The sequence below is a fragment of the Scyliorhinus torazame genome, chromosome 3, assembly GCF_047496885.1.
Source record: "Scyliorhinus torazame isolate Kashiwa2021f chromosome 3, sScyTor2.1, whole genome shotgun sequence".
Classification (NCBI taxonomy): Eukaryota; Metazoa; Chordata; class Chondrichthyes; order Carcharhiniformes; family Scyliorhinidae; genus Scyliorhinus; species Scyliorhinus torazame.
This window is the reverse complement of record NC_092709.1, coordinates 62,600,659-62,626,949: the sequence shown is the minus strand read 5'-3', so window position 1 is coordinate 62,626,949 and position 26,291 is coordinate 62,600,659. Positions and strand designations below refer to the sequence as shown.

At 47.3% G+C, this 26,291-nt stretch overlaps 1 protein-coding gene across 1 annotated transcript in view; it reads left to right on the top strand.

Moving 5' to 3' along the window:
- The window catches only part of exosc9 (exosome component 9), an 85,999-nt gene that overhangs the window by 41,874 nt on the left and 17,834 nt on the right, over positions 1–26,291 (top strand). Inside the window, exon 5 of the mRNA XM_072497830.1 lies at positions 19,091–19,173. Coding sequence (XP_072353931.1) covers positions 19,091–19,173 — 83 coding nt within the window. The remainder of the gene's footprint in view (positions 1–19,090; positions 19,174–26,291) is intronic.

The following is a 26,291-nucleotide window of genomic DNA, read 5'->3' as shown; positions in this document are numbered from 1 at the left end:
TATAAATCTATGGTTGATAGCTTCCTAATAACCAATGGTAAGAAGGCAAAGGTGGATATCTGCAGCCATGATCGCTCGGGACAGGCTCGGAACTAACATGCCTGAAACAAACCAGAGACGTCCAGAAACACTATTTTGCTGTGCAATAATGCGTGTTTTAGATTGGCAATCTATGTCTTTCTCTTGGTGGAAAAGAGATTGTAGAATACAGATGAGATTTCAACAATAAACGGCATTTTGTAAACATAGTTTGCTGTACTAAGAAATTTATACTGAATGATTAATTTACAGTTCTGCTCTCTGATCGCTTTCGTCCTTGCTGATTTACATTGGTTACTGGTGTCCAAACACTTCGGGCTGGATTCTCCGTTCCTGCGTCTAAGTGCTGATGCCAGCGGAGGATCCGTGGAGTTCCACATCGGAAAAATCGGCACAGCACCCACACCGATTCAGCTACCGGTGAGGGGCAAGCCCCAGCGCCGCGTAGAACACCCGCAGAACACTCGGAAAACCACGGGGATACAGCCAGGTCCGTGATGGACACGCGCAGGGCTGACAAGCTGCAGCCCCACGTACACTATACACCACCCACGCTTGCACCGATTGCCCCGGAAAAGATGGCGCCTGTTGTGCTGGACTGCGTACCTGACCCCATAGCCCACCTCCTGGCCAACCCCCACTACTCTTCCCAGCCCTGTCAGAAGCCCCCTGGCCAGCAGCACGACTGTCGGCGAAGTGTGGCGGTGCTGGACACTGTCCGTACCCTCTCCCTCTCTCCAGGTTCACGACTGTTGAGACCACACGTGGACCGCGCCGTCGGGAACTCGGCCCATCGGAGGCATAGCATCGCGGGTGGGCACGATAATAAGATGCGAACACGGTTGCAACTACTCATGATGCGCATTGCAATAACGCTGATTTGGAGGGGGCGGAGCATCGCAACCCGTCATCAAATCGACACCTGCCAAATCGGGAGCTATTCTCCGCCCAATGGCCGTTCCTGCTTTCGATGTCGGGCAACCGAGAATCACGCCCCTCAAATTTAAAATTCTCATTCTCATTCTGCTTCACTGCCTCACCTCTCATTATCTCTGTAACTTACTGTAACCTCCCCACCCCAACACTCTGTGTGGCTTTTTATGCGTTCCTCCCACCTTAGCCCAACCATTGACTGCCATAATTTCAATTGCCTTATGAAGATATGGCTATCAATGATGGGCCTAGTCTTCAATCTCTGCTCTTTTAAGACTCTCCCTAAAACCCACCTCTTTGATCAAGCTTTTAGTCACCTTTTCTGATACCTCCAGAAAATGCTGAAAATATGAGCAGGTTCGGCCGGCGGCTTTTATAGAGATGAAAACAAAAACATTGGGCTCATTTTATTGACCACTTGCAGACGTGAAAGCTGAGGGTGGACCTGTAAAATGGAGCCTGCCCACCACCAGCCCCTCCACTCCACTGCGATTTTTAGGTATAAATTGGGCCCACCTGTGGCCCTGCAGGCAGGCAGTGCGAGAGGCATGTGCCCATTGTACAACCCCGGCACAATTTGCCCCTACTGGCCAGGGAAATACTCCATTTTGGGTCCTTGGTGCCAATTGGAGACCCCACCCCCACACAGCTTTCCCTCCCTGCATCCGCCCCCCATCCCTGTCCTGCTCAATATGCACCTTGCCAACTTCGTCGGAGCTTGCCAGTTTGGATCCTTGAATTACCTGAGGCCCATCACTAATGTTTCCATGGTGATCTCTGTACAGTGACCACCTCACCAAGTAACACTGCTGACCTCCCAACTGGCAGGGAACATCTCCTGCTGAGTAACAGAACTCTTGCCTCAATAGTTAAAGGTCCATCAGCCAAAAAATAACACGGTAAGATGCCCACCCATAGGCAGGCTCTTTGTTGTTGTTCGGTTCATGAACACCAATCACTTTGTTGAACATAATGCAGCCTCACAATCCAAGATTTTACACTCTGGTACGGGGAGCTTACCCTTCACTTATAATCCAACCATTAACTCTGTGTGTCTTTCTGCTGATGCTCACTGGCCTGCTGAATGTTTTCCAGCATTTTCTGTATCTATTTTATATTTTGCATTACCAGTATCTTCTGCAGTATTTTTCCTTTCCTTAATATTTTCTTTTACATGGCACCTCTCATTTTCATTCTGCCTCTTATACTGGTTTTCAATGTTAAAGGCGCTGAATAAGTGTTAGCTGCCCATATTTCTGGTAGAATGGGGCAATTTTGCACTGACTCTTATAATTAAACATGAATTATCCACCGTCACAACAAAGGAATGTAAAGGATAGGAATTGTCATTTTACTCTATCCTGCCATTTTCCAATAATTGATGGGAATTCTGATAGATAATGAAAATTTGCTGATTGGAAAAGTTCTCAAATTTGGTCTTATGCTCATTGTAAGGCAGTTCACTGGATAAACGAAGGTTAATTACAATTACTACAAATTGAATGTAATATTTCTTGGATTGTGAGGCTGCTTTGTGTCAAACAAGTGACTGGTGTTAATGAACTGTACAAGGTAAAGTTTCACATAAATCAATGACCCTCCGAAGTCTTGGATAATTGAAGTGTAAATAATGGAAGCTTCACCGTTTGATCTAAAAACAAATTGTAACTGCAAGTTGGGTAGTGTTCTGAATTCGAGTTTAGCCTGCATTGTGGATAGCACAATTGCTTCACAGCTCCAGGGTCCTAGGTTCGATTCCGGCTTGGGTCACTGTCTGTGCGAAGTCTGCACATCCTCCCCGTGTGTGCGTGGGTTTCCTCCGGGTGCACCGGTTTCCTCCCTCAGTCCAAAGATGTGCAGGTTAGGTGGATTGGCCGTGATAAATTGCCCTTAGTGTCCAAAATTGCCCTTAGTGTTGGGTGGGGTTCCTGGGTTATGGGGATAGGGTGGAGGTGTTGACCTTGGGTAGGGTGCTCTTTCCAAGAGCCGGTGCAGACTCAGTGGGCCGAATGGCCTCCTTCTGCACTGTAAATTCTATGATATTGCTCTTTTTCTCAGTTATTATTTTGAACATCGAAGAAACACCACATTTCCCTTGTAAACTTTAATGTTCTTTCTTTTATCATACAACGCCAGGCTTTGAAACTCTAAAGGAGTTAATTTGCCTTCTGTCTTTTTAGCTATTATTCAATAACTCTTTGAGCATGGCCCCAATAGACCCCTCAGTGCTGTATCATTTTATGAATCTATGATCTGCCATCCTGCAAGGAGGATGCAATGGGAACTCATTATTGAGGTTGAATGTTGGTACTGCCCAGGGGCCATTAGCTTAATCCGGTGTCATCACTTTATTTAATAACATTTAAAATTGATTGATTAACAGTGGCAGAAAATGGACACCGCTCTTGTGGAAATTAGGAAGATGACTACCTATTGGCTTGTTCTCGGTTTACTTCTCTGGCTTTTGATTTATTTTGTTTGTGATAGAGATGTTTACCATGTACAGTGGTAGCTTAACTAGTTTTGCATTCAGTTCGACTTGTCAGAACCTTAGGATTTTGTATCTTCAAATTCCTTGTTTTCGATTATATTCACATGTTTTGCATTGGAATAAACAATTCACGCAGCAGGCATCCATTTTAGGGGTTTGTCCTGCCAAGTATGCAAGTAGCAAAACCCTAATAGGATGTTATTTGTGATGTGCTACCAGTTTCTCTTTTAAACAACCTTATTGCGAGGCCCTTCAATCCCCATGTGCCCATGTGTACCTGGTTTCTCAACATTGAGCCTATATTGGGAACTTTTCTGCTTATTTGTGCATCTTTAGCTCTTGTGTAAATAAACTGCTGGGAAACTGCTGCATGTATTGTCTGGAAGTTACTTGTAACCACAGTGTACTTTGTTAGCTGGCTTGCATGTAATCAATTCATGTGAATCATGGCATATCTTTCTCCATACAATATGTTACTTTGTTTTCTGACTGGTTATTGCCTGATATACTTCCAGTGGCCTAATCAGCATTAATTTTGAGGCATTTTTAATTTTTTGATCCTGAGTTATACAGTATTGATGTCAAAATATTTATGTGCCAAAACATGGCAAATCTACACTAACAACTATAAACCTTTCAGAAAGACAGATTATAATCATAAAACATTCCCAAATTACCTTCCTAACACAGTGAACAGCACTATCTCTTATTTATGATTGTTCTTACTGTGCTATGTTGGTCATTACTGCATGGTATCACCAGTTTGTAGTTTTTTAGTTATACATAGCAGCTGTTATTTCTTAGGTTCGTTAAATATCGGAAATAGCATTTTCTATTAGAGAAATTGAATTTGTGCTTTATGAATTACCTTGCTATCTAAATGACTGAAGAGGTTGCTTTATCTACGTTCATAAACACGAACATTAACTACACTGAAGATATGAGGAAAGATGATGTTGAATACTAACACTAGAAATATAACTGCATTGTGATAAATAACACATCATTTCTAGAACCATGTCTCCTGAAGAAAATTATCAAGGAGCTTGGTATCGGGCATTGCACCAGCTCTGGGGAAAGAGGGAGCAGTTCCCTTGGGACATGCTCCACTTACCAGGCTGGAATCAGTGTGTTTGGCAAATCAAATCAATGCGGTAGATTAGGGCTTTAAACTAATAGAGGTTGGGAAGGATTCAAGAAAGGGTAAACTGAACATAGTAAGAGAAATATCAAGACTGCAGAGCAGCATAGTAATTTGGGTAAAGGTAAACCAGAGTGGATCAGGGAGGACTAACCGCTTAAAAAGCATTGGGACTCTGGGGGGAAATAGAAAAAGGTTGATGGTAAAAGTACTTTATCTAGATGCACAAAATAGTTGGACACATAGAAATAAGTGGGTTTGATGTTATAGCTATCACAGAGATGTGGTTGCCAAATGACCACGATTGGGAACTAAATATTCCAGCATACTTGACTTTTAGGAAAAATAGATAAAATAGAAAAGGAGTGCTGGCGATGGAACCCTGACGATAAAGGATGGGAAAAAGATGGAGAGAGAGAGAGAGAGAATCTCAATTCAGAAAATCAAGAAGAAGGATCAGTTTGGATAGAGCTAAGAATCACCAAGAGGCTTGAAGCACTGGTGGGAGCAGTTTATAGCTCCCCACCCACCCCCGGACAGTAGTTGCAATGTTAGAAAGGTGATACAGTAATTCTGGACAAACCAAATTTGTAATAATATTGTGGAGGACAAATTCATGTAAAGCATTGAAGATATTTTTTCTAGATTTTTTCTAGACCAATTCTGAAACAGGCTATTTAAGATCTTGTGTACTGCAATGTGATCGGATTAATTAATAACCCAAACTAAAGGACCTCTGAAGAATGTCCGGATCATGAGTTTGCAATTCTGTTTGAGAGTGATTTAGTTAAGTCTGATACAAGGGTCTTCAATCTGATCAAAAAGTAAACTACGTAGATAAGAAGGGTGAGTTGACTAATGTAGATTGGGAAACTAGGTTAAACAATTAGACAGTGGCAAACGTTTATGGAATTAATTCATAATTTGCAATAAATATGTTCTCCAGGCCAACGAAAGCAGTTAAAAATAATAGAATATTAGAGAAAGAGGCTTACACGCTTGCCTTGGAGTATAAAAAATGAGTCGTAGGCATTTAAATTTCAGCGAAGGATGACCAAGAAATTGATAAAGAAAGAATAAAAATACAAAAGTAAACGGGCAAGAGACATATAAATAGATTCTAAATATTTCCATAGATAAGTAAACAGAGATTAGAGAAAGTAAATGTAGCTCCCATAGAGGCACAGAAAGGTGAAGTTATAACGGGATTAAGAAAATGGCAGAGACACGAAACGCATTTCTTTTTCATATTCATTTATGGGATGTGGGCGTTGCTGGTTTTATTGCCCATCGCTAGTTGACCGTCAGAAAGTGGTGGTGAGTTGCCTTCTTGAACCTCTGCAGTCCTTGATGTGTAGGCACACCCACTGTGCTGTTAGGGAGGGAGTTCCAGGATTTTGACCCAGGGTCAGTGAAGGAACGATGATACATTTCCAAGTCTGGGTGATGAGTGACTTGGAGGAGAACCTCCAGGTGGTGGGGTTCCCAGGTATCTGCTGCTTTTGTCCTAGATGGCAGAGGTCGTGGATTTGGAAGGTGCTGCCTAAGGAACCTTGGCAAGTTCCTGCAGTGCATCTTGTAGATGGTACACACGGCTGCCACTGTTTGTCAGTGGTGGAAATACTTTGTACCTGTCTTCATAGTAGAATACACAAAAATATTCCAGAAGTAGTGGGTCTGTTGAGATTGGGGAACATAAAGAAATTGGTATTAGTAAAGAAAAAGTATTGAAGAAACTAATGGGGCTAAAAGCTGGCAAGTCTCGTGAACCCGCTCGCCTACGTCGTAGAGTGTTAAAGAAAGTGGCTGCTTTGCAGACATAGTGATGCATTGGTTTTGATCTTCCAACATTCCCAGATTCTGGTTTAGCACAGTGGGCTAAACAGCTGGCTTGTAATGCAGAACAATGCCAGCAGCACGGGTTCAATTCCTGTACCGGCCTACCCGAACAGGCGCCGGAATGTGGCGACTAGGGGCTTTTCACAGTAACTTCATTGTAGCCTACTTGTGACAATAAGTGATTATTATTATTATTATAGAATGTTCCACTCTAATTGGAAGAAAGCAAATATAACCCTAATGCTCACTAAAGGAGGGAGAGAGAAAACGGGGAAATAATTAGCCTGTTAATCTGACGATAGCAGTTGGGGAAATTCCAGAATCTATTCGTAGGGACGTGATGACTAAGAAAATTATACTAAGGTTGGACAGATTTCTGATAGGGGAATCATGGTTGACAAAACTGTTAAGAGGTCCTACAGGTCGATAACTTTGAAGCAGTGGTCACAGTGAATTTGTATTTTTAGGAAGCATTTGATAATTACAAAATTTGAGCTCAAAGGGTTTGGCGGTGATATTTTATCATTAATGAAATTAAATTAAATGAAAATCGCTTATTGTCACAAGTAGGCTTCAAATGAAGTTACTGTGAAAAGCCCCTAGTCGCCACATTCCGGCAACTGTTAGGGGAGGCTGGTATGGGAATGGTTGAGGATTGATTATTCCTGTTCTGTTTTTTGTCTGTTAATGATGTGCAGGTTAGGTGGATTGGCCATGATACATTGCCCTTAGTGTCCAAAATTGCCCTTAGTGTTGGGTGGGGTTGCTGGGTTATGGGGATAGGGCGGAAGTGTTGACCTTGGGTAGGGTGCTCTTTCCAAGAGCCGGTGCAGACTTGACGGGCCGAATGGCCTCCTTCTGCACTGTAAATTCTATGATCTATTCTATGATGAAGTCATTTTAGGTTGGCAGAATGTAACAGTGAGGTACTGCAAGGTTCACTGCTTGAGCCTGTACTTTTTTACATCCGTAACAATGATTAGATAGATGAAAGGACCTAGTGCTTTGTGTTTGTGGGCGATACAAAGTTAAGTGAGAAAGTAAGTGGTGAAGAGGATGAAAAGAGGCTAGAAAAGGATGTAGGCTGGTTAACTGAGTGGGCGAGAACATGGTGGATGGAGTATAATGCAAAGAAGAATAAAGTCAATGGGCAGGATTCTCCGTCCCGCTGCACCAGATTTCTGGTGCGGCGCACCCCCCAGGATTTCCGTCTCGCCAGCCGGCCAATGGGGTTTCCCAATGTGGGCAGCCCCACACTGTCGGGAAATCCCCGAGCTGCCGGCGCAACGGAGAATCCCGACAGTGGAGAATCCAGCCCATTAACTTTGCAGGAAAAATAGAAAAGCAAATGGTGACAGGCTTGTTGGTATTCAGAGGGACCTAGGTGTCCTTGTACAGAAGTTACATAAAGTTAACATGCAGGTGCAGCAGCAATTAAAGTAAATGGTTTGTTAACCTTTGTTACAAAGGATTTACAAAAGAGTAGGAGTAAAGAAATCTTGCATAATTATATAAGGCCTTGGTGCGAACACCTGGAAATACCGTTTGCGGTTTTGGTCATCTTACCTAAGGAAGGATATACTTTTCTTAGAAGGAGCATAACATGTTCATGGAATCATAGAATTTACAGTGCGGAAGGAAGCCATTAGGCGCTTGGAAAGAGCACCCTACTTAGGCCCACGCCTCCACCCTATCCCTGTAGCCCACGCCTCCACCCTATCCCAGTAACCCCACCTAACCTTTTGGACACTAAGGGGCAATTTAGCATGGCCAATCCATCTAACCTGCACATCTTTGGACTGTGGGAGGAAACCGGAGTACCCAGACAAAATCCACACAGACACGGGGAGGATTTGCAAACTCCACAAATGCACCCGAGGCCAGAATCGAACCTGGGACCCTGTAGCTGTGATGCAGCAGTGCTAACCACTGCCAACGTGCTGCTCACTGGACTAATTACTGGGTATGGGGGTTTTCCCATAAGGAAACATTGAGCAGACTATGCCTATATTCCCTGGAATTTGGAAGAATGAAAGATGATCTCAAAACACCCCACATCCTTTAAGGACTGCATCCCCATTTTCTCAGTTCCTTTGTCTCTGTCACATCTGTTCCGATGATGCCACTTTTCAAAATGGTGCTGGTGACACCTGCCGACAATGGTGGGGCTCTTGTTGTCCAGCATATTGAGATCTACCTTGTAGAGGCTGAGCACCATCTCTGAGACACTTCCTCCTACCTCCCCCTAGACCATGATCCCACCACTGAGCATCAAGGCTTTGTTTCCAGGACTGTCATTGACCTCAGCTCCTCTGGAGATCTTCCCTCCACAGCTTCCAAACTTATAGTCTCCTAACCCATGACAGCTCTCCTCTACCTCCTCCCCAAAATCCACAAACAAGACTGTCCCAGTAGGACCATCGTGTCAGCCTGTTCCTGCCCCCACTGAACCCATTTCTTCCCATCTTAATCCATCCTCTTTTCCAGCCCCTTCCCACCTACATCTGCAATTCCTCTGATGCCCTACCTCATATTAACAACTTACAGTTCCCCAGCCCGAACCGTCTTCTCTTTACCAAGGATGGCAAGTCCCTCTATACCTCCATTCCCACCAGGATGGCTTGAGGGCTCTCCCCGTCTTCCTCGAACAAAGGCCTGAACAAACCTCATCCACCACCACTCTCCTCCGTCTGGCTGACCCTTTCCTCTCACTGAACAAATTCTCCTTTAACTTGTCTCACTTCCTCCAAACAAAAGGTGTAGCTATTGGTACCCGTATGAGTCCCAGTTTTGCCTGTCTCTTTTTGGAGTATGTGGAACGTTCCTTATTCCAGCCCCCTCCCACAATTTTTTTATTGGTTCATTGACAACTGTTTTGGTGCCACCATGTTCCTGGCTATACCTGGAGGAATTTATCAGTTTTGCTTCCAATTTCCACCCCCCTCTCACCGTCACATGGTCCATCTCCAACACTTCTCTTCCTTGACACCTCTTATTTCCATTTCTGGGGATAGACAGTCCACTCATATCCATTACAAGCCCACCTCGACTGCAGCTCTTCACACCCCACATCCTGAAAGGACTCCATCCCATTCTCTCAGTTCCATCACCTTCAATATATCTGTTCTGACGATGCCACTTTCCAAACGGTGCTGCTGACATGTCTTCATTTTTCCTTAATTGGTTTCTCACCCACTGTGGTTGATGTCACGTTCTGTAGACTGGCCGAAGTAAATGATATACTACAGAACATCTAATTTAAATAATTTATTAACTAACAACTTGTAGGTGTATGGCAACGTACCAAAACCTTGGAATATTTCAGGGAAATCATTCAATATGGAGTCTCCTGAAGAATGAGGGCCTGTTGCAGCACCATCTTCACTGTAGACTCGTCAGACTAGCTGCAGCTCCTCACACGCCTCCACTCCAATTAAAGAGTTGCAGTCCGTCGCCACCAGAGAATTTCAACTTTGCCTCAGCCTGAAGCTCACAAGCTCCGAACGACAAAATTTTGTTACCATTATAATCTCTTAGCAATACCGACCTCGTGACTATTTTTGGTGCAACCCTCAGCTTTTTTACATCGGAGAGGTTGATGAGGTTGGCCCGCGCACCAGCGTTGAGCTTGACTGTTATCATTGTACCATTTATCATTAACGGCACTGTCCATTTATCCTCATGAATCCATTATTGCAGCCGATTGGTACAAAAACATCGTCATTTGGTGTAACTTGAGTCTCCCTGGCTTCGCTGGATATCATGCCCACAAAGAATGTGTCCTCTAGGCACACTTCATCAATAGCCTGATACTCTTTGTCTGTTCAGGCCTTCTCCTCGAATAACACTGGGTTGCAAAATGATTTCTGCCGTTGCTAATAGCACATGTTTTTCCATATGCAGGGCATTGCCGTAGCAAATGCCGTTTGCCACATCGCAAATATAAAATGGAGGATCAGGTCGGCCACTTAAAATGGCCGCCTGCACTGGGAGCATGTTTCTTCCATCGGCTGCATCACCACACTAATGGTGTCTGCCGCCTCTTCTGCCTTCGTGCCAAAATGCCTTATGTTCAACATGTTGAGCTGCTTCGCAGCCAGTTCAATACCGTGGCATATTTGAATCGCATTTTCAATTGCAGGTCTGTTTCCCGCAGAAGCTGCTCGCGCGCTTTATCGTTAGAGATTCCGAAAACTATTTTATCTCCTATCATCGATGCCTGGAGTGTGTTGAAGTTGCATGACTGCGCCTTCAATCGCAAGTTAGTAAGGAAGCTATCGAATGCCTCTCCCACGTTCTGGTGCACGTATGGAATATATAGTGCTCCAAGGTTTCATTTTTTTTCAGGGGAACAATGCCGATCGAATTGTTTGAGCACTTCATCGAAGCTTTTGCTGTCAGCCTCGTTTTCAAAAACAAAAGTGTTGAAGCTCTCAATTGCTTGGGGACCTGCTACAGTGAGCAGCAACGCGATACGCCTTTCACAGGGCTGTGTCTGCAGACCAAGGGCTGCGACATAGAGTTTAAACTGTTGCTTAAACACCTTCCAATTTTTGTCTACGTCACCTGTAATCCAAATGTACAGTAGACCACATTGGGAGCAGCAAATGCAACAGATCAGATTGAAGGAGGTGTACATGAAACACTGTTGAGGTGTCTTGATGCCTTCCATTCCAGACTTCGAAGTTTTACCGCGCGTTGAGCACCAGATGCATGTAGCTAGCAAGGTTAGTAGCAAAGATGCGTTGTCTTCTTTGTTTCTTTGAAAGTTGTCTTCCATGGTTCGGATTTGTTCTTATTTCTTTCAGTAAATCATCACTCTTGGTACCATGTCATGTTCTGTAGACAACACTGTCACCTAGTGGTTGGAGGTCATGCATTACATTATGTACATAACTGCTTTATGCATACCTTCACAGTTGACATGCTGTCAACCGCTTTATGCATATCTTCACAGTTGACACGCTGTCAATCGTGTCCTACCCATCTCCCGCTCCTCGGCCCGCCCTTCCCCTCCTTCCCAGAGCGAGGATAGGTTTCCACTTGTCCTCACTTTTCACCCCACCAGCCTCCGCATTGAAAGGATCATCCTGCACCAGTTCTGCCAATTCCAGAATGATGCAACCACCAAACACAACTTCCCCTCACTTCCCCTGTCAGCATTCCGCAGGGACAGATCCCTCCAGGATACCCTGGACCACGCTTCCATCACCCAACACCATGGCACCTTCCCATGCAATCGCAGAAGGTGTAACACCTGCCCCGTTACCTCCTCCCTGCTTGCCATCCAAGGGCCTAAACACTTTTCAGGTGAAGCAGTGTTTCATGTACACCTCCTTCAATCTGATCTGTTGCATTTGCTGTTCCCAGTGTGGTCTACTGTACGTTGGAGAGACTAAATGCAGCTTGGGTGACCGCTTTGTTGCACACTTTCAGTCCGTTCTCAAACAGGACCCTGAGCTTCCTCTCCTCCCCCCCCCGCCCCCGCCACCCTGCGGGTCAGGTGCGCACTGTGCGCCACTTTGAGCTGCATTAGGCTTAGCCTTGCGCAGGAGGAGGTGGAGTTCACCTTGCTCAGTGCTTCGCTCCAGAGTCCCCATCCTACCTCTGTCCCCAGTTCGTCCTCCTATTTTTGTCTGATCTCGTCCAGTGGAGTTCAGGCTCTGTCCAGTAGCTGTCCGTATATTTTCCCACATAGCCCCCCCTTCTCATTGCTTGTGCCTATCAGGTCCTCTAGTAGTGTGCTTTCTGGGGCCCCCCAGGGTACCCCACTGTCTATGCGGAGGAAGTGTTTTATATTTGGAGGTGTCTCATTTCCTGTCCTTTTGCTTGCCTCCACTTCCTCGTCAGTTCGTCTAGTGTCGCCAGTCTGTGCCCTACGTAGAAGTCCCCGACCGTCAATGTGCCCCCGTCCCGCCTCCATCTTTTGAAGGTGGTATCTAGCATGGCTGGGGGGAATCTGTGATTGCTGCAGATGGGGGCCATTTTAGTTATCCCGAAGTGTTGTCTGAGCTGGGTCCATGTTCTCAGCGTGGCCGCTACCACTGGGCTTGTTGTGTATCTTGTTGAGGAGGATGGGAGTGCTGCTGTAGCCAGGGTCCGGAGGGTCGTTCCTTTACAGGATGCCTCCTCCATTTGTACCCAATCTGTGTCAGGTTCTTGTACCCATCCCCTCACTCTTTCTCCCGTTGCTGCCCAGTGGTAGTATTGTAGGTTTGGTAAAGCCAAGCCCCCTTTGATTTTCCTTCTTTGCAGTGTCGGTTTGGGAATTTTCGGATTCTTGCCCCCCCCCCCCCCCCCCCCCCCCCCCCCCACACACACAAACGCCATGATTAGACTGTCTACGTTTTGGAAAAGGCCTTGGGATGAAGATCGGAATGGATCTAAACAGGAAGAGGAACCTTGGCAGTACGTTCATCTTGATCGTCTGCACTCCCCCCGCCAGGGAGAGTGGGAGTGAGTCCCAGCTTTGAAGGTCTCTTCTTACTTCCTCCACCAGGCTGGTCAGGTTCCACTTGTGGATTTGTGTCCAGTCTCTGGCTATCTGGATCCCCAGGTAGCGGAATCTGTTCTGGGCTGTTTTGAACGGGAGCCCCTCCAGCTCTCTCCCTCCCCCGTTTGGGTTCACTGGGAATGCCTCGCTTTTGCCCAGGTTAGGTTTGTAGCCCGAGAAGGTGCCAAACTCTTTCAGCATTTGCAGTATTGCCTTCAGTCCCTCCTGTGACTTCGAGACATAGAGGAGCAGGCCATCTGCATAGAGCGAGACTCTGTGCTCTCTGTCTCCTCTCCGGATTCCCTTCCAGCTTTTCGCGTCCCGCAGGGCTATCGCCAGGGATTCGCTGGCTAGCGCGAACAAGAGTGTGGACAGGGGGCAGCCCTGTCTTGTTCCCCTCTGCAGCTGGAAGTATTTGGAGCTGGTGGTGTTAGTTCGGACGCTCGCTTTGGGAGCGTTGTACAAGAGCCTCACCTAGGCGGTGAACCCTGCTCCTAGCCCAAACCATTCCAGTACCTCGAGGAGGTATTTCCATTCGACTCTGTCGAAGGCCTTTTCTGCGTCCAGGGAGACGATCACCTCTGGTGTTCTCTCCCCAGAGGGGGTCATTATTACGTTCAGCAGCCACCTGATGTTCGCTGTGAGCTGCCTACCCCTGACAAAGCCGGTTTGGTCCTCTGCGACCACCGCTGGTAAGCAGCCCTCCAGCCTTTTGGCCAGGACCTTTGCGAGTATTTTCACATCCACGTTCAGCAGTGAAATGGGTCTGTATGATCCTCATTCCATCAGGTCTTTATCTTTTTTGGGTATTAGTGAGATTGTGGCCTGTGCTAGCGTTGGGGGCAGGGTGCCCCTTGCCAGTGAGTCTGCGAACATGTCCCTTAGGTGTGGGGCCAGGACTGGTGCAAATATTTTGTAGAAGTCTGCCAGGAACCCATCGGGTCCCGGTGGCTTCCCCGCCTGCATGGAGCTGATGCTCTCCATGATTTCTCCCAGGTTTATTGGTGCTACCAGCTCCGCCCGTCTGTCTTCCCCCACAACTGGTAGTTCCAGTCCGTCTAGGAACAGTTTCATCCCCGCGTCCCGTCGGGGGGGCTCGGAGGTGTACTGTCCCCGGTAGAAGGTCTCAAAATGCCCGATTGACCTCCTTTAGTTCTGTTTCCAGTCTGCTTCTGCTATCCTTTACCTGCGCAATTTCCCTTGTGGCTGCCTGCTTTCTCAGCTGGTGAGCCAATAGGCGGCCAGCCTTGTCTCTGTGTTCGTAGAAGGTCCCCCGTGTCTGACAGAGTTGGTACACTGCTTTCCTAGTGGATAGCAGGTTAAAGTCCATTTGCAGCTTTTTCCTCTCCACCAGCAGCCCTACGGTCGGGGCCTCGGAGTATTTTCTGTCGACTTCCAGGATGGAGCCCACCAGTTGTTGCCTGGCCACCCTCTCTTCCCTATCTCTGCTTGCCTTATAGGCTATGATCTCTCCTCTAATCACGGCCTTCAGTGCCTCCCAGAACGTGGAGGGTGAGACCTCCCCGTTTTGGTTGTTACTCACGTAGTCGCCTATGGCCCGCAATGTTTTCTGACAGAAGGCCTTGTCGGCCAGGAGGTCCGTGTCCAGCCTCCATGTGGGGCGCTGGGCACGGCCTGTCTCCAACCTCACATCCATATAGTGTGGAGCGTGGTCAGAGATAACGATCGCGGAGTACTCCGTTCCCGTGATCCCTGGAAGCACCGATTTCCCCACTGCAAAGAAGTCGATACGGGTGTATACCTTGTGTACGGTGAGAAGTATGAAAATTCCTTCTCTCCTGGGTGCAGGAACCTCCATGGGTCCACCGCCCCCATCTGCTCCATAAATGCTCCTAGTTTCCTAGCCATGCCAGTCTTTTTCCCTGATCTGGGGTTTGATCGGTCGGTCAGTGGGTCCTGTACACCGTTGAAGTCGCCCCCCATGATCAGTCGGTGTGTGTCAAGGTCGGGGATTTCTGCCATGGTCTTCTTTGTGAATTCTGTGTCGTCCCAGTTGGGAGCGTACACATTTACCAGTACGACCGGTGCCCCTTCCAGGACACCGCTGACCATGACGTACCATCCCCCTGGGTCCGTAACTGTCTTGGTTTCCGTAAGCCTCGTCCTCTTATTAATATTGCTACTCCCCTAGCCCTCGTCCCGTAGCATGAGTGGTATGTCTGTCCCACCCAGCCCGTCCTTACCAGCCGTCAGTCCTTCTCCCTCCGGTGTGTGTCTTGTAGGTAGATTATGTCTGCTTTCAGGCTTCTTAGGTGGGTGAAGATTCTGGATCTTTTGACCGGGCCATTGAATCCCCTTACGCTCCAGGTAACAATCCTGGTGGGGGGGTTTTTGACCCTCCGGTCCTGCGGGGTCACCCATACTTACCTGGTGGATGCGCCCCTGCCCTCCGGGGTTTCCCTTCGTTAGGGGGCCGTACAAAATGGCCGCGGTCACTGCTCTCACCATGAGGTCGGGCTCCGGGGTTTCCTTTTGTCCAGGGGGCACCCACCATGGCCGCCAGCTGTGTGTATGCCACGTGGCTGCGTCCCTGCACTCCAGGGTCTCCCTTCGTCCTGAAGCCCCCTCCGAGTGGCTGTTTGTGGCACCGTCTTGGTTACTCGCCCTGCTCCATGCCTGCCGAGGCCTGTGTTTGTGCTGTTTATCTACCTCACCCTTCCCTTTGTTTCGCTTTCGTTCTGCGCTCTCCCCCCAACACCTCTTTCTCTCCCCCCCCCCCCCTCTTAGTCCCTGTTCCTCTGTCTCCCCCCCCCTCCTTCTGCCCTGCCTCCCCCTTCTCTTTGTGCCAGGCGCTCCCTCTCCCCTGAGAGGCGCGCCGCGGCCCTCCTTTCTTCCTGCCCTCCTGTGTTAGCCCTCCTCGCTAGCACGGTGGCCCCCCCTCCCAGCACTTGCCCTGTTCTGGTCCTGTTTTACCTTCCTTTTGCTAGCCCTTGTCTCGCCCTCCTGTCCGCCTTTTTCACCCCCATTCACCTTGCTTCGCTCTCCCCCATTGCATTGAGAGATGGAACGAGCCCGGGAACGAGTCAGCACAGTCCCGCACAGTGCACCAAACACGTGTGTACAGTTCGTGATCTTATTGTCTCTGCTTGCGGTCTGCCCTCCGCTCTTTGTTCCGATTCTTCCTTTCTTTTCCATCCCCGTCGCTTTCATGATGGCCGTTGTGGCTGTTCCTCCCCCAGTTTGTTTGCTCTAATGAACTCCTCCGCTGCCGCAGGGGTGTTAAAAAAACAGCTCCTTCCCCTCAAATGTTACCCAGAGTTTGGCCGGGAATAACATCCCAAATTTCACATTACTTTTGTAGAGAGCTGATTTGGCCCTGTTGAATTCAGCCCTTCTTTTGGCCAGGTCCGGCCCAATGTCCTGGTATACCCTTATGGTCTTCCCTTCCCACATCCTCTCTTTCGTCTGCCGGGCCCACTTTAGGATTTTTTCCCTGTCTTGGAACCTGTGCAGCTTCACGATAATCGCTCTGGGCTGCTCCCCGGCTTTGGGCCTGGGTCGGAGGGACCTGTGCGCCCTGTCGATTTCTGGGGGGTTTGGAAACTTCTCCCTTCCCACGAGCTTGCCCAGCATTTGGGTGACGTAGCCTGTTGGATCTCTGCCTTCCATCCCCTCTGGCAGACCCACTATTTTTAACATTCTGGACCTATTTTCCTGGTCCTCCACTTTCCCTCTTGGGCTCCCCTGGGTCGTTACCAGCCTTTTCACCTCGGTTTCCTGAGTTACCATCCTGTCGCTCTGGTCCGAGTCGGCCCCGTCCAACTCCTGAATAGTTTTCTCCTGCACCTCCACCTTCCTTTCCAGGCCGTTGATGGTTCGCTGCATTTTTTCCGTTGTCTCCGCCAGCATCTCCTTCATCAATGTGTGGAGCTCCGTCCTGAGTGCCTCCCTCATGGCATTTATCTCCTCCTTTTATGCCATTTATTTCCGTTTTCAGCATGCTTCTCCATTCCCCCCCCTGTGCGGGGGGGGGGGGGGTTGCTGCGTCCTGTTCCTGCTCCGCTGCTCGGCTCGCCAGCTTTTCCGCTTCCTGATTCGCCTGAACCTCCCCTTCGCCCCTTGGGGTCGTCTGCCTGCGCGGCCGCAGCTCCTGCTTTTTTCCTTTGCCTTCGCTGCTGTTCCTTCTTACATCTCGCCATCCCCCCCAATTTATTATTTGGAGGCATATTTCTGTCTGTGCCTTTCCCCTTTTTTTCCTGGGTTTTGGTGCGAAAAAGAAATTCTTTTTTTTTTCCCCCCCCCCCCCCCCCCCCCCAAAGAAAGAAAAAGCAAGGTTTTTTTTTTTTAAATCCTTTTAAAAACTTTATTTTTTTATAAAAAGGGTTTTTTTTTTTTTTTTTTTAAGTCTTTTTATCCCTTTAAAAAAGTTTTTCTTTTTTTTTTTAAATTTGCAGGAGAGGAACAAGGAAGGTTGAATTTAAAAATTCTTATTTTGTCCTTGTGATCCTCTCCGTGCTCCGACTTTCCAGCCGTTTCTGAGCGATCCCCACTCCTCCACGTACAGCTCACCGGGACAAGTCTCTCCTTTTTTTTTTTCCCCTCCCTCTCCAGCTCCGTGGATCGGAGCTTTGGCGCCTGGGCAGGGCCGAATTCGCGGGGCCTAAAGAATTTTTAAAAAAAAATTCCCCGTGTAAACCCCCCAAAAAAATACGTGATTTTGTGGCTGTGCGGGAGGGTCTTTGCTGCGGCCTCTCCGTTCGCGATCGCCACCGGAAGTCCTTTCATGTCCATCCTTGGCCTGCTGCAATGTTCCAGTGAAACCCCACAAAGTGGAGGAACAGCACCTCATCTTCGATCAGGCACGTTACAGCCTTCCAGACAAGACATTGAGGTCAACAACTTCAGACTGTGAACTCTCTCCTCCTCCCTCACCCCAATTTTTATTTCAATCAGTTTATTTTATTTCTTCCATTGATTCATTTTTCCACCTATCTTGGGTTTGCCTTGCATGCATCTCCCCTTCCCCACCCGACGCCATCAGGGGCATCTGTTCCCCGTTCCAGGTTGTCCTTTGACACACTGGTTAACTTTGTTCTGCCATTAACACATTCTGATCTCTTAATGTGCCACGAACAGCTACCTTCTTAGCCATGATCATCACCATTTACATTCCCTTTGTCTTTTTGTCCACGACATCTCTTGTCAATCTCTCCCCAGCTTCCACCTATCGCTGGTCCTCTATCCAGCCCACTGCGCATTGGAGTAAAAGGTCAACCATAACCTTATTGAATGGCAGAATGGGTTTGCATAAATCATTCACTGTAACTCCTGCCGACCAGAAAGATGTCAGGAACAGTTGCATATGTGCACATGGCCCCTACAGCAGGCACATGCACAGATTCTCTCACTATGATGCTGACTTCATGTCATTTTGCTCTCAGGCCAGTTTGACAGCACAAAAAGGCCAGTTTAACACTACAACTTTAACCGTTAAGCAATATTTTTATTTTATTGGAACAAATTGAATGAGCTGAACACGTTGGAAAGGCATTGTGCAGGGAGTATTCTCACAAACTGTTTGCTCAGTTGGTAGTTAATGGAACTCTTAATCTCAGGTTCATGGCTTTGAGTCCCACTTTGAGTGATGAATTCCTTAAATAGTTCATTCAAAATTCTTGGCTTTTGCCAATGGTGACACTCCACAGTTAAGAGGAAACAGTTTTAGTTTCCAAGACTGGCCCTCGCCCAAATCAATTGGTTGCTGAAGAAAAGATTATTTATTTTTGCCATTACATGAAGCTGACTGTTTAAAATGGTTGCTGTCTAAGTAGTTGCATTTATTTTATCTTGAACTGATTTTGTTGTAAAACACCAGCTTACAAAAAATGCATTATTAAGTGAATGCAGAGTTGCACTTAAAACACATTTCTCACTTTAAACATCCTAACACTGCATCTGTTCATGAGCTGGAAATGCTCCCCTAGTGTTGCAGCACAAATAAACATAACCTAAAAATGTGACGACTAGGGGCTTTTCACAGTAACTTCATACTTGTGATAATAAAAGGTTATTGGGGGTCTGAGTATATCTTGGTGTTATTGTGAGAACCTGTTGTAATAACTCATTATTTTGCATTTGAATAATTGTTAGCATCAGAATATGCCTCTAATAATGTGCTTATCTCTCTCACTAGTACAGCCCAGAGGAGCGTGACCCAATCCCATTGAGCATCCATCACATGCCCATCGCTGTCAGCTTTGCTTTCTTTCAGCAAGGGTGGGTATAAAAATGCTTCTTCATCTCATATAAATATAAACGGTAATCGTTTTTTTCTAAATCAAGAAAATTATTCAGCTCTGGAATGTGGATAAATACGTAAGATCTGATGTACAAGTAAAACTTGATCATAACCTCAGTAGGGGACCAATAAAGAACTTCATTGCAGTTTTATTGAAATATTAACTCTGAATGTGATTTCTGCTGATGGAGCAGGATATGAGTCAAGTACAGTTTTGTTCTTTCAGCCAGTTTAGAAAAGGCAGCAGCAATTTCAGAGCTATCTATGTAGAGGGTTCCACCTCTCAATTGTGCTAACATTTACACATCTTTTAGCTTTACATCGGCACAAGAGGAGACCATTTAGTTCCTTGAGCCTGTTCAATCATTCAACGAGATCATAACATCATAAATCTGCCATTGCCCCATATCCCTTAACAACCTCTGACTTAAAATTAAAAATTGACCTAGCATCAATTGCTTTTTGCAGAAAAGAGTTCCAAACTACCACTCTTTCCATAAGAATTGTTTTCTAATTTCATTTCTGAAAGGCCTGGCTGTAATTTTTTAGACTATGTCCCTTGTCCTGGATTCCCCATCCACGTGAAATAGTTTCTCCTCTATCTACCCCCTCTGTTCCCCTTTAATATCTTGAAAACTTTAATCAAGCTTCTAAATTTCAGGGAATATAATCCTAATTTGTGTAACCTCTTCTTGTAATTTAGCCCTTGAAGTCCAGGAATTCTTCTGGTAAATCTACACTGCACCCTTTACAAGATCACTATCCTTCCTAAGATATGGTGCACTGAACTGAACACGTTATCTGAGGTGTGTTCCATCCAGGGTTGAAGCATGACTTCTACCCCCTTGTATTCTTGTTCTCTAAATGTAAAGGCCAGCTTTCCATTAACCTTTTGGATTATTTTCTGTACCTTTGCTCCTAAGTTTCTCTTGACTGCCACTATTTCCACTTTCTCATCATTCATAAAGCACCCTGTTTTATACCTTTTAGGTCCAAAGTTGATAACCTCACATTTGCCCACACTGAGATCAATTTGCCACACTTTTTTGTTCATTCACTTCATCCACTAATAAATATTTGGAGGACAGAATCTTTACAATGCAGAAGGTGGCATTCTGAAAGAACATTCTATCTAATCCCACTCCCCTGCCTTATTCCTATAAGCTTACACATTCTTTCTTTTCAGATAGAAATCCAATTCCCTTTTGAATACCTTGATAGGTGGCACGGTAGCACAGCAGTTAGCTTCACTGCGCCAAGGTCCCAGGTTCGATTCCCGGCTTGCGTGACTGTGCGGAGCCTGCACGTGTTCTCCCTCTGTTTGCGTGGGTTTCCTCCGGGTGCTCCGGTTTCCTCCCACAAGTCCCAAAAGATGTGCTCGTTAGGTGAATTGAACATCCTGAGTTCTCTCTGTGTGTACCGGAACAGGTGCCGGAATGTGGCGACTAGGGGCTTTTCATTGCAGAGTTAATGTAAGCCCTACTTGTGACGATAAAGATTATTATTATTAAACCTGCCTCCAAAACCCTCTCAGGTGATTTGTTCCAGATTCCACCCACCCTCATCGTGAATTTTCTTTTCCTTGCATCACATTTACTCCTTTTGCCAATTATTTTGAATCTGTGTCCTCTAGTTCTTGATGCTGTCTTGACTGGGAACAGTTTTGCACTATTTGCCCTGTCCATACTCCAAAATCTTGAATATCCCTATCCAGTCTCCTCTCAACTTTCTTTTCCCCAAGGAAAACAGCCCTCCAATCTATCTTTATAACTGCAATTTTTTATCCCTGGAATCATTTTTGTGAATGGTGGCACAGTGGTTAGCACTACTGCCTCACAGCACCAGGGGCCCGGGTTCAATTCCGGTCTTGAGTGACTGGCTGTGTGGAGTTTTGTATGTTCTCCTTGTGTCTGCTTGGGTTTCCTCCGGGTGCTTGGTTTCCTCCGAAAGTCCATAGATGTGCAGATTAGGTGGATTGGCCATGCTAAGTTGCTCCTTCGTGTCCATGGATGTGCAGATCAGGTGGGGTTATGGGGATAGGATGGGGTAGACGGGGGAGTGGACATGGGTAGAGTGCTCTTTCGAAGGGTCAGCTCAGACTCGATGGGCTGAATGGCCTCCTCCTGCACTGTAGGGATTCTATGAAATCTCCTCCTGTACTCTCCAATGCCGTTACGTCCTTCCTCAAGTATAATGCCCAGAACTGGATGCAATACTCCAGATGTGGCTTAACTAGTGTCTTCTACACTACCATACTCTTGTACTCATGGCCCATTTCTGTCACCTTCAATGACCAATGTACATATTCACTGAGGTGAATATGTTCCTGCATCTCCTTTAGAGTTTCTCCCTTTATTTTATACTGTCTCTCCGTATTCTTTGTGCCAAAATCTTTTTTTAATAGAATCCTTACAGTGCAGAAGCAGGCTATTCGGCCCATCTAGTCTGCAGAGACCCTCCGAAAGAACCCTCTACCTAGGCACCCCCACCCTATCCCCGCTTTGATCATGGTCAATCTACTTAACCTGCACATCTTTTGGAGTAAACCAAAGCACTCTGAGGAGTCTCTCGCAGACACTAGGAGAAAGTGAAAACTCCACAGTCACCCAAGGCTGGAATTGAACCCGGGTCCCTGGTACTGTGAGGCAGCAATGCTAACCACTGTGTTACTGTGCCGCCCTGAAAATTGAATTCAAATTCCACCATCTGCTCTGGTGGGATTTGAACCCGGGTCCCCGGTGTATTACCCTGGGTATTTGGATTACCAACAATACCACTGTCTCCCAGTTCACTGCATTGAACATCATCTGCCACTTGCCTGCATAGTGGACCAACACGTCGATGTCCTTTTTAAAGGTCAAGACTATCCTCATCCACAGTTGAAGTTTCCAATGTTTGGATTATTTGGAAATTTTGAAATCATGCCCTAAATGCCACAGTTTAGGTCATTAATATATATCAAGAAGAGCAAGGGTCCCAACACTGACCCCTGGGGAACTCCACTACAAACATTCCTCCAAACCTAAAAGCAACCATTTGTCACTACTCTCTTTCCTGTCATTCAGCCAATTTTCTATCCAAGTGCAGACTTACCCTTTTACTTCGTGAGCTAGAATTTTGCTCACAAGTCTGTTGTGTGGCACTGTATAAAATGCATTTTGAAAATCCATGTACGGCACATCAATAGTGTTGCCCTCATCAATCTTCTCTGTTGTCTCTTCAAAAAAACTCCAGCAAGTTAGTTAAACAATTTTTCCCTTAATGAATCCATGCTGTCTTTCCTTATTTATCCTGCATTTGTCTAAGTGACTATTGACTTTGTCCCGAACTATAGTTTCCAGAAGTTTCCCGACCATTGAAGTCAAGCTGACTGGCCTGTAGTTGCCGGCATTATTCATGTACCCCTTTTTGAACAAAAGCGTAAAATTCGTAATTCTCCAGTCCTCTGGCACCACCCCTTTGTCTAAGGAAGATTGGATGATTGTCATTCGTGCCTCTGCAATTTCCACTCTCACCTCCCTCAGTATCCTTGTGCACTATCAATTATAATTAAATATAGCCTTTCTTTTTTTTTTAAAAATATATTTTATTCAAGTTTTTTGGCCAAACATAACAATACGTAGTGTTTCTTTTACACAACAATAAAGCAATATAAATAACCGTGGCCAGTTTTAAACAAATAAATAAGTAATATATAAACAAAAAAAACTAAACGGCAACTGCCTTGTCCAAAATAAATACTCTCCAAAAATACAATCCAACAATCCAATATACAATTACATATACCAAATACCTATACAGATACAATAACATCCCTGAGAGTCCGTCCGATTCCTCTCTCCCTCCCCCCCCCCCCCCGGGTTGCTGCTGTTGTCTATTTCTTTTCCATTCCCTCTATCTTTCTGTGAGGTAGTCGACGAACGGTTGCCACCGCCTGGTGAACCCCTGAGCCGAACCCCTTAACACGAACTTAATCCGTTCTAACTTTATAAACCCTGCCATATCGTTTATCCAGGTCTCCACACCCGGGGGCTTGGCTTCCTTCCACATTAACAATATCCTGCGCCGGGCTACAAGGGACGCAAAGGCCAACACGTCAGCCTCTCTCGCCTCCTGCGCTCCCGGCTCTTCTGCAACCTCAAATATAGCCAACCCCCAGCTTGGTTCGACCCGGACCCCCACCACCTTCGAAAGCACTCTTGCCACCCCCACCCAGAACCCCTGTAGTGCCGGGCATGACCAAAACATGTGGGTGTGATTCGCTGGGCCTCTCGAGCATCTCGCACACCTATCCTCTACCCAAAAAAATTTACTAAGCCGTGCTCCAGTCATATGCGCCCTGTGTAGCACCTTAAATTGTATCAGGCTTAGCCTGGCACACGAGGACGATGAGTTTACCCTATGTAGGGCATCAGCCCACAGCCCCTCCTCAATCTCCTCCCCCAGCTCTTCTTCCCATTTCCCTTTCAGCTCATCTAACATGATCTCCCCCTCGTCCCTCATCTCCCTGTATATGTCCGCCACCTTACCGTCCCCCACCCATGTCTCTGAGATCACTCTATCCTGCACTTCCTGCGTCGGGAGCTGCGGGAATTCCCTCACCTGTTGCCTCGCAAAAGCCCTCAATTGCATATACCGAAATGCATTCCCTTGGGGCAACCCATATTTCTCCGTCAGCGCTCCCAGACTCGCAAACGTCCCATCTACAAATAGATCTCTTAGTTGTACTACCCCAGCTCTTTGCCATGCTCCAAATTCCCCATCCATTCTCCCCGGAACGAACCTATGATTGTTTCTTATCGGGGACCGCACCGAAGCTCCCGTCCCTCCCCTATGCCGTCTCCACTGCCCCCAAATTTTCAATGTAGCCACCACCACCGGGCGTGTGGTGTATTTCTTAGGTGAGAACGGCAACGGCGCCGTCACCATTGCTTGCAGGCTAGTCCCCCTGCAGGACGCCCTCTCCAATCTCTTCCACGTCGATCCCTCCCCTTCTCCCATCCACTTACACACCATTGAAACATTGGCGGCCCAGTAGTACTCACTTAGGCTTGGTAGTGCCAGCCCCCTCTTTCCCCCCCCCCCCCCCCCCCTGTCCCTACTACGCTGCAAGAATCCCCGCCTCACTCTCGGGGTCTTCCCAGCCCACACAAAACTCATAATGCTCTTCTCAATTCTTTTGAAAAAAGCCTTCGTGATCACCACCGGGAGGCACTGGAACACAAAAAGGAATCTCGGGAAGACCACCATTTTAACCGCCTGCACCCTACCTGCCAATGACAGGGTCACCATGTCCCATCTCTTGAAATCCTCCTCCATCTGTTCCACTAACCGTGTTAAATTGAGCCTATGTAATGTACCCCAATTCTTGGCTATCTGGATCCCCAGGTACCGGACGTCCCTTGTTACCTTCCTCAACGGTAAATCCTCTATCTCTCTGCTCTGCTCCCCCGGATGCACCACAAATAACTCACTTTTCCCCATGTTCAGTTTATACCCTGAAAAATCCCCAAACTCCCCAAGTATCCGCATTATCTCTGGCGTCCCCTCCGCCGGGTCCGCCACATATAGCAACAAATCACTCCATTCACTCTCTCCGCTCCCCGCTCCATCTCTCCCTCCTCATCTCTCACCCCCCCTATCTCCCTCGCTGCTCCCCTTTTCCTCAGTTGGTGGGCCAACAACCTACTCGCCTTCTCCCCATATTCGTACTGTACACCCTGTGCCTTCCTCCATTGTGCCTCTGCATTACCCGTAGTCAACAAGTCAAATTCTACATGTAGCCTTTGCCTTTCCCTGTACAGTCCCTCCTCCGGTGCCTCCGCGTATTGTCTGTCCACCCTCAGAAGTTCTTTCAACAACCGCTCCCTTTCCCTACCCTCCTGCTTTCCTTTATGTGCCCTAATAGATATCAGCTCCCCTCTAACCACTGCCTTCAGTGCCTCCCAGACCACTCCCACCTGTACCTCCCCATTATCATTAAGTTCCAAGTACCTTTCAATACACCCCCTCACCCTTAAACACACCCCCTCATCTGCCAATAATCCCATGTCCATTCTCCAGGGTGGAAGCTGTTGTTTTTCTTCCCCTATCTCCAGGTCCACCCAGTGTGGAGCATGATCTGAGATGGCTATAGCCGTGTACTCCGTCCCCGTCACCTTTGGGATCAGTGCCCTTCCCAAAACAAAAAAATCTATTCGGGAAAATACTTTGTGTACATAGGAGAAAAACGAAAACTCCTTACTCCTAGGTCTACTAAATCTCCAGGGATCTACTCCTCCCATCTGCTCCATAAAATCCTTAAGCGCCCTAACTGCAGCCGGCCTCCTTCCGGTCCTGGACCTCGATCTGTCCAGCCCTGGGTCCAGCACCGTATTAAAGTCTCCACCCATTACCAACTTCCCCACTTCTAGGTCCGGGATTTGTCCTAACATACGCCTCATAAAATTGGCATCATCCCAGTTCGGGGCATACACGTTCACTAATACCACCGCCTCCCCTTGCAGTTTGCCACTCGCCATCATGTATCTGTCCCCACTATCCGCCACTATAGTCTTTGCCTCAAACATTACCCGCTTCCCCACTAGTATGGCCACCCCCCTGTTTTTTGCATCTAGCCCCGAATGAAACACCTACCCCACCCATCCTTTGCGAAGTCTAACCTGGTCTATCAGCTTCAGATGCGTCTCCTGAAGCATAACCACATCTGCCTTAAGTTTCTTTAGGTGTGCAAGTACCCGTGCCCTCTTAATCGGCCCGTTCAGCCCTCTCACATTCCACGTGATCAACCGGGTTGGGGGGCTCTTCACCCCCCCCCCCCCCCCACCCCCCCCCCCCCCCCCACCCCCCCTGACGACTAGCCATTTCCTTTTTCAATCCAGCTCCTCACCCGGTTCCCACGTAGCTGTATCCCCTCCAGGCGGCGCCCCCCCGCCCCGACCCCCCCCCCTCCCATACCAGCTCCCCCCCTTCTCCCCAGCAGCAGCAACCCAGTTAACCCCCCCCCCCCCCCCCCCCGCTAGATCCCAAGCTATGATTACCATAGCGCGGGAACCAAGCCCGCGCTTCCCTTTTGGCCCCGCCCCCAATGGCCGGC